The sequence below is a fragment of the Rhea americana genome, unplaced genomic scaffold (assembly GCF_003343005.1).
Source record: "Rhea americana isolate MKP2758 unplaced genomic scaffold, rheAme1 scaffold_199, whole genome shotgun sequence".
Classification (NCBI taxonomy): Eukaryota; Metazoa; Chordata; class Aves; order Rheiformes; family Rheidae; genus Rhea; species Rhea americana.
Window position 1 is genome coordinate 821,579 of NW_028186138.1, and position 10,962 is coordinate 832,540.

The 10,962-nt window shown below is 36.7% G+C and overlaps 1 protein-coding gene across 1 annotated transcript; it reads left to right on the forward strand.

Moving 5' to 3' along the window:
- The first annotated feature begins 34 nt into the window (after positions 1-34).
- CLN8 (CLN8 transmembrane ER and ERGIC protein) lies at positions 35-5,836 on the forward strand. Its single transcript, XM_085303213.1, has 2 exons — positions 35-1,449; positions 1,771-5,836. The coding sequence occupies exons 1-2, from the start codon at positions 907-909 to the stop codon at positions 2,083-2,085; spliced, it is 858 nt and encodes a 285-aa protein (XP_085159339.1). The 5' UTR covers positions 35-906; the 3' UTR covers positions 2,086-5,836.
- Positions 5,837-10,962: the final 5,126 nt, after the last annotated feature.

Genomic DNA, 10,962 nt, shown 5'->3' on the forward strand with positions numbered 1-10,962 from the left:
CGGCGCCGCCGAGCCCCCCGGCGCGCCGGTATTTGCTGGCTCTTCCCGTCGCCCCTCAGGCTGTTGTCCTTAAACTACGTTGCGCTGGGGAAGGTGCTGCTTACTTGAGGCACTGACTGCTGGTCGGTTCAGTTAATTACAGTAATGCTGTTAATAACGCACATTAATGTTGCTTGCCTGCATTCCGTGCTCTTGGTACATCTTTTGGAATATGTTTTCTGTTGGAAAGTGATACAATATTCAGAAATTGATTGCAAAGTTCTGTTTTGAGGTACAGTTCTGAAGATTCTTTTTGTAAGTGATCTCACTTACTGGAATAAGATTTTGCAGTTTATGCCTCGGATCTAGATTTGAGGTTCTTAATTGCATCAAAAGCTATAGGAAGTAMTGGAAAATCAATGAAGAAAACGTTTTTGTAGCTGGGGAGTAGAAGAATAGTGATTAGTGGCTGCACACTGCTGTTGAAATGAGTTTCGTGCGTAGAAGGAAAAAGTTTGTTTCTAGAATGTTTTTTCCTCTTTTTGGGGTTCCTGCTTTGTCCTCTTTTTGCTTTCATTTCAATGCATTACTGTATACTGATAAAGACTTCGTAGGCTTATTGTTAATTGTAAACACGTTGCTTAAGTTTTTATGGATTTAAATTCGTCCTTGGGATGAGCGTTGTTAAGGGAAATAGGACTAAACTCTTARCTGTGATGTAAGTGAGCTCCCAGTAGTTCAGGAGCTCTGTATAAGGGTAAAATGTTTTTAAGACTTTTTTTTYCCCCTCCTTTTTTCAGATGGAAAAGAAGAGTTCATGGTTTCTGGTTTGTGTAGTAGCAGAGAGTGAGTAGGCATAAAGGAGACTAGTATTTGAATGAGAAGTGACAAGCYCCTTGCAAGGTTTTTTACTATAAAAAAGAAGAAATGAATCCTACGAATGATGATACAGTGCTTGGGACCATATTTGATTGGGACTATCTCTTATGGGAAGTTCGTTTGATGCTTCTAGCTACTGGATTTTTAATCTACCTTGGAGTTTTTCTTCTGTCTCACTGCCTGTCTTCATGGATAAGTACTACTTACTGTGCCTTGTATGCAAAGGAGAAGGTGTTTTGGAATATGGCAGTCACACGTGGTGTATTTGGACTTCAGAGCTGTGTTGCTGGTTTATGGGCTTTGCTCATAGATCCTGTTTTTCATGCTGACAAAGTATATTCACAGCAAAAATGGAGCTGGTTTAACTGTTTAATAGCTGCTGGTTTTTTCTTGCTTGAAAATGTGGCTGTTCACTTGTCCAATGTTGTTTTTAGAACATTTGATGTGTTCTTAGTAGTTCATCACTCCCTTGCTTTTGGTGGCTTGGCTGGTCTAGTAATTAATGTAAAATCTGGACACTATCTACCTTTGATGGGAATGTTGCTGGAGATGAGTACTCCTTCAACCTGCATTTCCTGGATGCTTTTAAAGGTAAGAATTTGATAATTTTCAAAATACGATTTTAACAGTTTTTGTGCATCTTACTTATGCATAAAAAAATCTTTGTGGTTTTGACCTGCTTTTGTCCTGATCATACTTCTATAGGCCTCTATCTAGGTTTCTGTTGTGATGCTGCATGCACGTGGATGGTTTACATTCATTCTGAACTGGGAATGCTGTATACATGTGAGAATATCAGAGGTCTGCCTGAAAAATGCATGAGTGTGTGTGCTTTAGCTCTAGAGAGTCTTCACTTCCTTGTCTTGAAGTAACAATCTCACTTCTGCATACTTTCTMTTCTTGTTTTTTTAGGCTGGCTGCGCTAATACCTTCTTCTGGAAGGCAAACCAGTGGGTAATGATCCACCTGTTTCACTGCCGCATGATTCTCACATATCACATGTGGTGGGTGTGTATTGCCAACTGGAATTATGTGATGGAAAATCTGGGACTTCTTCATTTTATTGTTTTATTTTCGGGATTATTTGCAGTCACGCTAATACTTAACCCATACTGGACATACAAAAAAACTCAGCAGCTTCTCAGCCCAACTGACTGGAACTTTGAAAGTAAAGCAGTGAAAAATGGAAAATTAAATGGTGATACATATCAAAAGAAGAAGATATAATGCTGAAATGGCTGTCCCCTGAGATAATAGTAAAATGCAGTAGAAGAATACAAAGCAAAGTAATCTTTGCCCATGAAATAGAAGCACTTGCAGGGAGCTCATTAACACAATGATTCCTTGCTGTTAGTATTCTATGCATAAGAAGTATTTAAAAGCATTGTCTGTATTTAATGTATACATACATATGTGATCTTTAACGTCTTAGTTAAGGATTATGCCAAAAGTTTTTTGAGGTTAGACAGTACTTCATGATTTAGCATTGACAGGCTCTCTAATGGTGTCTTTTGTCTTAACACTTCCATGTGACTTAATTTGTCTATTAAGCTGAACTTGCATGAAGTTTAGCATGAATCCCGTTTCACGTGTTTTGGAGATACTGAAAATTTTGTTAGGAAGCTTATTAAAATCAATTATGACCCAACTTAGGTATGCATAGGTACTGAATTCCTGTATGCCATTAAATCATTCTGAACGGTTGAACTGGTCATGTTGCAGAATGCAGTTGTAGCTAGGCTTTTGCTGGTGTTTTTTATGTTTATGTTACACTTGAGAAAAAGGAAGATAATCATTAGAGCATTTGCTGTCAGGATGAGATAAAGTTTCTAAGTTGCCCTCAGTTTGGGAGGAATTTGTATCCACCACAAAAATACGTGTGGTAAGGAGTAAGGATGCATATCTTTATTATGCTGGTGGGCTAGCTAGATGATCATAATGGTTCTTTCTGGACTGAAAATCTGTGAGATCTAGGAGTTAACGATAAAACTGTTGGCGCTGTTTCATCCTTGAAAGGCTTGCTGATTGAYGGGTAAAATTATCTATATTGTTGTTCCCAGATGAACAGTTCATTCCATTCATGCCCCTTTTATGATTCTTCTCTARTTTTGGAAATCCTTTGTTACAGAGGTTTTTAGAATCTGAGGTGACTTCTCTTTAGAGGAAAACTCATGTAATGTCATTTGGAAGTTCAGTTCTTTTAATTTTTATTTCACTTTGGGAACATATAAAATGAGGCTAACAATCCTTTGCACTTTATCTACCACAACAATAAATTTTTCCTTGACCTAGAGAACAGAGTTCTTTAGATAAGGGCTTGACAAATTGTGATGGATATTGTCCCACAAACAGTATTATTCTAGTCATTCCTGGGTGAAGTTTTGTGTAGGCGATCAAGATATAAAGATCATGATGGGAAAGAGTGACACCTGGTGGCAAGAGAGTGACATAAATATATTGCTTATGATGCACTAAACTAGTGATATAAAAAGCCCATCATCTGAAACTTTTTATACAATKCGACGTGATTGCTACATAGTTAATAAATTTCCAATGTAATAAGCTTGAGCAARCCCTGTGAATAATTTTAGGTCAAGACATATTAACTAGAGGCTTTGTGCATTGATCTGTGGTGGGACATACTATTTTAAATGTGGGGGAAACACTGCATTTGCTGTAAATAAGCTCGTTTTATTTATTTTGGTTGACACTGTCGTTTTTTTTTTTTGTTGTTGTTGTTTAGAATGAGCATGTGAAAACAGTGGTCACATTACTGTGTTCCCTAATTCACTTTGCTTGAGCATAGAGTTGAAGAGCTGCCCTATAAGGGAGAAGAAAAATCTTTTACTATTAGGTCACAAATTTATATCCAAATCATGTTGAGAGTGACAAAGTGATGAATATCTGAAATCTGGTCATTCAGAGCTAGACTGAGCAGATTATAGTAATTTTAAATAGTCGCGCTTTCTAATACTCTGCTGACATTCGGTACAGAACATTTGATTTTGTGCAGCCTTTTTATTTCTGGAGCAGGAAGGTCAYGCTGTTTTGGCATTATGGCCTGTGTGGCTGCCATTCTGTAGAAAAAAGAATCTCCAAAGCTGGGAATCAGGTACCTCTCCTGAGGAGTTGTGTGTGAGGGAATAATACCAAAAGTGCTTTAGAATAAAGCAGAGGATGAATTCCTGAGAAACAGTACCCAAATATGTCATCCACGTACATATCTTAGAGAATCCAAACCTCATTTCCAGGAATTCCAGGGGGGAAATGAGAAGGATAAGCCACCAGGTATCAAGATGGTGATAAACTCTATGCAGTTTAGCATTTAAAGGTTTGGATTCCATGAAACAAGGTGGTAATAATAGAAATTCCAGCTGGAGTATTGCAAAGAATCCTAACAGAAAATGGAAACATCAGAAGAAATAAGTTTGGACCAAACACGGATTTTTTATGGTCACTGCCTAAAGGAGATGGTGTTTGCATGTTCTAAACTAAAATAGTTGATAGGTTTGGGGTTAGTAAATTTGATACTGAAAAAAGAGATTGTGTGGTCTGAGCAGACAGATGGTTAGTTATCTCAATGACAGCAGGCTTATAAGATTTATTTTCTTGCATTATTAATTTATGTCTAATGTTCTAAAGTGAATATAAAATTTACATTAAAAGTATTTTTGATCAGAACACTTTTTTTAGTATCTATCTTAGTGTGAGTTGCTTCAGGTAAAGATCATTAAAGTACATCTATAAAAACTTTTACATGTTTTAGTATTTAATGAGTGATAGCTAACAGCACCTGCTTATCCCAAGCAGCACTAGAACAAGAGAACTACACAATAAAACAAATAATATCATTTATTTTCTACTTATGTTAGTTTAGGCAGAGGATTTTACAGTCCAGCTAGAAATACAACAGGACATAGAAATGCAGGCAACCTTTCTTCTTCATCTTGATGGTCTGGGTTTGGAGTTATCAGTTCTATTACTCTAAACCTGTTTTTTCTACTCAAGTTCTTGTTCACTGTCTTTTTGCTGTTTCTTTCAGAAGTTTGCCTCATTTATGATTGTGGATGATTCTGTCTCATTGCTCTTAAACAAAACTGAAAAGCTCTTCGAGGGTGTTGGTGTCTAATTACTCTTAGAGCTGACTGCTACACTTCAACCCAACTTAGAGTAGACATAATTTGTTTATAAATTTTGATAACATGAAAATAATCTCAGTCTTGCTGGGCTTCTATTATAAGAGTTCATTCACAAGCTAAGGAAGAAAAATTAATCATCAACTTCCGTGACAGGTGGATCAGGTCACAGCATGTTCTGCTGCCATGTTTTGGACAACTTCATCATATGTTTTTGGTTTCATTTTTTGATTACCTAGGTGACTCTTAGAGATTTCATCACGCTTTCTTGCTAAACAGGCTTATTTAAATGCTGCTTGCATCACTTTTCTTGCTGATGCTTTATATACTTTTTTTTTTTTTTTTTTTTTTTAACTAACCTAAAATACCCTAACCAGGCATCTGGTTCTAATTGTTTTCATACAGCATTCCTAAATTGTGATGTTTGTATTTGCCCCCGGTTGTGTCCAATGTCTTCTGTTTTGTTTGTTCTTTCATTTTTTCCCCCCAAACTCACCCCCCCCCCTTTTTTTAATTTCCTTTTATGGTGCTGGTCGTGATCTTGTAGCAGTCACATTAATGCAATGCTACCTCTATCTAACAGATCCCTGCACATACTCTTGAGCCCTTCTTCTGTGAAATATCTGTGTCCAAATCTTTCAGGCTTTTTTCCTGATAACACTATTAAAATACTAGGCTTCATGTTCAGTTGTAACAGATACGTCTTAATCTCAGGAAGAGTCCCAGTTGAAGGGARGTTATAAACAATAATTAACTAATGTATTCAATTCTGTTCCTTTTACAATATAATATTTGTTAAATGGATCTTTACACTGTGTGCATAAATAAATGTATTTTATTGAGTAATTGTCTACTGTGAATTTCATTTACTGATGAAAGYAATGTCTTTTAATTATTTTGTACTTGCTACTTGTAGCTGAAACAGTTTTTGCAATGTATATACTAAAAATAGATGTATTCTATCCATGAAGGTACTTTATTTCCACATGACACTTAACAGTTTAATATGAGCCATGTTTTTTAAATATCTCGTTGCTAAGTAGCAAAATGTGATTCTAAACATTGAACATGCATGTTTTGAGTGGTACTCACAGAACTTAATTCCTAATGCTTTTGAGCATCAGAGAACTAAAGGAAAACACTGCTATTATTGATAAAATTTACAGATGATTCAGTGATTGGAAGAACATTTTAACAGCAGGGGATCTGGATCACTAGCTAAACTGGACATAAAGAAAAAGTTTTAATTTAGGTATTTTCTAGTCCAAAGTTACAAGTTTAGAAACAACAAGTGCTAGTTATGTTTACAGGAGCAACTCCTTTCCTGGGAAAAGTGACAGAAAATGGCTTGGTAAGAAGGAAAAAAAGTTATGTTGGATAATAGATTTCTGTCAGCAAATATTTATGGCCAGTGAGATCTTTAGATTTTTAAAAAGTAATTTTAGGTGCAAAAAGACTGTATAATCTCTGCAGTTGCTATTAATATGACTGCAATTGGAATATTGTATCTGCATCTTGTGTCAACAGCTGACATCACCTACAATTTTAATATACTTTTTTAAAAAAACATAGGTGTGTTGAGAAGAGCCATACTTAGAAATAAACAATCAAATTTATTTGATTTATTTAACATATCAAAGAGAAGATTAAAGGATGTAGGAACAGGACCTTACAAATTTTAGCACAACTGAAGCAATCTGCAGATTTGATGGTTGCTAATGACTTACAAAAATACCAAAATGACCARTCTACATTGGCTTCAGGGCTAAAATATCACAGTTGTGTTAATGTGTTATGATGAAAAATTTTGAAAACCTTTGTCATCTTGCYGTCAGAGAACTGGTTAAAGAATAATAATAATGGAAGTCACAAGGAGGACACCTGGTCTAGGAAGCTTTAGCTGAGTGCTTTTGACTGTTTCAAATCTCTCTCTTTGTAACATAATTAAAGCTCAAATTGTGTGTGGAGGAAGATGAATGTGTGTTTTTTCTTTCTTCTTTTTTTCTTTTTTCTTTTTTCTTTTTTTTTTTTTTTTAACTGCTACTACCTGGTAACAACTCCATTTGTGGTTCATCTAGCCTGTTGGCTTGTGCACTACACAAGGGAACAGGAGTGGCCATCTGTTTTCAGAAAAGGAAAATCATTTTTGTTGCATATGTGAAACAGGCATTTATTATAAAATCTATGCTCTTTCTGAGTCACTGTTACAGAAGGCATGAAACCTAGCAAAGTCATAGRCTTGTTCAGAGAGTAATGCCCCAATTAGAAGATGGTTATCTGTTAATGACATCAGTCATCCACTGTTAAAATCCTGGTTTTGTTTTCTGATTTCAAGTGGAGAACTGAATTGGTATGTTTCCTGGTTCTCATTGTGGCTGAAGATGGTTTGGATTAACTGTTTTGGTAATCTTGAACTGGCTTTTTTTTTGTTGTTGATTATTAAAATGGAAAGGATCATGTAATGTAAGCAAGATTTTAACTAGAGTAGCTATCTCCTGTCTTTGCCTTCTCTGAGAGGGGTTGGACACCATTCATGTTCTCCTGAAGTCTAGCATGGATAGGTGGGGAGCTGTGGAAAAGTTGCGCTGTTGTACTATGCAGAGAGAAGTAGTAGTGCAACTGTGAGGAGTGGGAGAGGAATTTGGCTCTGGACCCTTTTGCTTCCCCTCTGCACAGTTTACAAGAAATACTTTTGTTCATTTAGATAACTGATGTGTTTGAAGGAAGGGGGAGCTCAAAGCTGACTTGAAAGTGCTAAGTAGCAGCACAGTTCTCAACCATCAGAGAACATAACTTGGGTATAACCAGCTCCACTCTGATACAGGTTGCGTAGCTAWGCACCACCTGAGTTAATATACAGAACACATCCATGCTGCGATCTATTAAAAAACAAAACAAAACAAAAAAAAAACACACAGCTCACAGGACTAGATAGGGAGAGACAGAGGAAGAGGAATCGTACAGTGATGATGCAAGGTGACTCTGCAGCCATCACTGGTGGAAGCTGTGCCTGCGCTGAATGAGGGGATGGGGGGATTTCAGGCTAGGATTTGACTACTTGGTTTTGCAAAGGCTGTTTTAAAATGGTTGAAACATTTGACTCCAAAAACGGCGTCAGGACAATAATTGATGAAATGGGCATTGGATATTATAAAACAAAATTTCTGGAAAGATTTATACTAAGAATTACCCAATATAAGTTGGGAATAAATTTCAGATGAGCCAGTTCCTCCTCAAACATAGTTTTAAAACTTGATAATGGTAGTAAGTTTTTTTTTTTTTTCTTTTTAAAGCCTCTTATCTGAAATGCTGCTGAAACCAAAATTTGTTCCTTTACCAGCTTCTAACCTGGAGTCTGCACTGAAATCTGTGGGAGCTTTACTGCATACACCCTGCCTCAAGGAACTTGGTGGCAATACCAAATGTGTAATCTAACTTTGTTAATGTTTTACACATACCCTCAAAGGTCTCCTGATTCGTGTCCAACAATACTTATGCACCATTGGTACATGCAAACCACGGTTATTCCAAGAAGAATCATTTTGAACATGCATATTTAAGGTGTTATGCCCCTCAAATAATAGGAAACATACCCAACTTCTTTCAGAAAAACCTGTTTCACAAAGTTTCAGTGTGTGCCAGAAGTTCGGGAAGCATCTATGTTACTTAAGATGCTCATCTGCCCGGGTCGGTTTGTTTTGCTCCATACCTGTAGATCAGAACAAGTTTCTGCAAACCATTTTTCTGTTTCACTTATGCCCAGTTGTGAATGATGTAGTCAACTTTAACTCTTTACCCTCCAGAACAAATAATAATAAAAAATATCTTTATGAAGCACTTGTTACTCAGTATTTTTAAAAGTTTAGATTTGCTGAGCAGCCAGATTTAGACCTAACAGTTGTGGGAAAATAGCATAAATGAAACAGGCAGTTTCTACCTGTTCAAATCTTTCCAGATAATTCAAAACATATAGAAGAACCGGAGATTTTTTACACAATTCCTTCCACAATTAACAACAGTGCGTTTTTTTTCCAAAACATATTATGAAAATGCTGGAGATATGCAAGTTGAGATATACATGTTCTGTTGAGCATTGCCAGGTGTCCCAGTCTCACTAAAAATGATCCCTGTACTCTGTTCAGGATGTTTTAGGATGTTTCATGATGACTCTGATGCCTGACCATTCGCTGTCCAATGCTTAATTGGACCTCACTAAGTACAACCCTCAGGCAACTTGTCCTTTAGTCTTTCCTGCCTTCTCATTCATCTGTTTTTATTCAAGGTAAGATATCCTACCTTTTTTCGTCTAATCCCTATTTCTTTCTGTTTGATACAAGACACTTTCAGGCTTTCTCCTGCTTAGCCTAACCATTTCCAGAATCTCTCTAAATCTCAGTTTCTCCTTTTAGTCCTTCAATTAATATTGCAATACATAACCTGTTGCTGCTTCACCTCTTCTTTGTCTCTTTAAGTTCAGAAAGCTAGTTTATTCTCTTGCTACTATTCAAGCTGCTATTTATGTTCCATGTACCATAAACATCTTGAATCACTCCTTAAATATATTTCGTTATAACATTTTTTCCCTCCCTCTTCTCCCTAACACTATTAGAGCCCTGGTCAATCTTTATTTCTTTATACTCCTCCCTGAGCATTTTTTCCTCACAGTGTCCGTCATCACTGGTGGCACTATAACCACTTCTTTTACCCTACAGAAATAATAGATAAGAAKAATACCAGCTGACATCCAGCACTGGATAAAGTTCCTTGGTTGCTTCTGGTTGGTCTGAAGTAACTAGTGGTGACACAAGCTTGGGTTCCCAGCTGAACATTTTTATTCCTCCCTCACAAATCCACATGTCTTAACAGCATTAGCTGAAACAAGTTATTATGCATTAGTAGTTAGATTCTTACTTCATAGCTGTAGTCATGAAGGGTGATCTAACTGGTGTTTCAGGTACATCCTGGTTCTCTAGTGCTTCTTTCTTGTTTCTCACACAGGTGCCTTTGGGGCCTCCTTGGGAATCAAAGAAAAATCCTGTATGTCTCCCAGATTACTACTTCAGGCCATCTTTTAGCTGTATCTGTAGACAACTGCATAAAGTTCCTATGGAAACTATCAAAGGGAGATCAAGGACCCCACAGTTACTGCTTGCCAATGAGAGGGCTGATGGGGAGAACCAGCAACATTTCTGTGGCCTTAGAAATTTAGTAAGTTTAATCTTGGGAATTTCAGTAAAATGCCAACAAATCCATTATATTGACAAGTTCTCAACAGCTTAAATGATTTGGTGGAATAAACAGTACCAGAGGATGGAAGGTGAGAAGCTATTCTCAGTTTCATCCGGTGGGAGACATTCAGGTATTTCACAAGTTGCAGTACTGTGCAATAATGGCAACAGTATAAAGCTGAAATCCATGARGTAATTTTGGATTTGGAAAATAAAAAGGAAGTTTGTTAAAACATCTTAGTAGAGATATTATGAAGGAAGTGACAAGATTGAAAACACTGCAGTTGACAGTGAACTTCTTTCATAGCAGATTATTTTAACTTGAAAAAAAAAAAAAAGATTCTCTTTTTGTGTAGTCTATTTAAATGTATTCAAAATAAGAGGATTCTAACAATTCACTTCAGATAGTCCTGAAAAACAAGTTCTACAGATCCATTTTAATGTAAGTAAACATCAGTAATCTAGTCCCTTTTAATAGTTAATACAGGTTGTAATTTAACTAAGCCTCTGCTACTGAACAGTCTTCCTAATACCTCCTTTTTCTCCAAACCTAGCTTCATATGGAGAGTCAAGCATCTGATTTTTGCTGCGGATGTGTCTGAGTCGGAGTGCTGAACGATTTCAGTGATTCATCATGGTCCCCTATACGCTGCATTATGGCATCTCTGTGGTGTACTGAAGTAGAAGGCACCATCCAGCACATGACATTCAATTGGTTTCTACTGATTGATAGTCAGGCC

Coding starts and splice junctions, on each gene's coding strand:
- CLN8 (XM_085303213.1), top strand. CDS start 907: ATGAATCCTACGAATGATGATACAGTGCTTGGGACCATATTTGATTGG. Junction 1,450..1,770: donor TTTCCTGGATGCTTTTAAAG/GTAAGAATTTGA, acceptor TTGTTTTTTTAG/GCTGGCTGCGCTAATACCTT.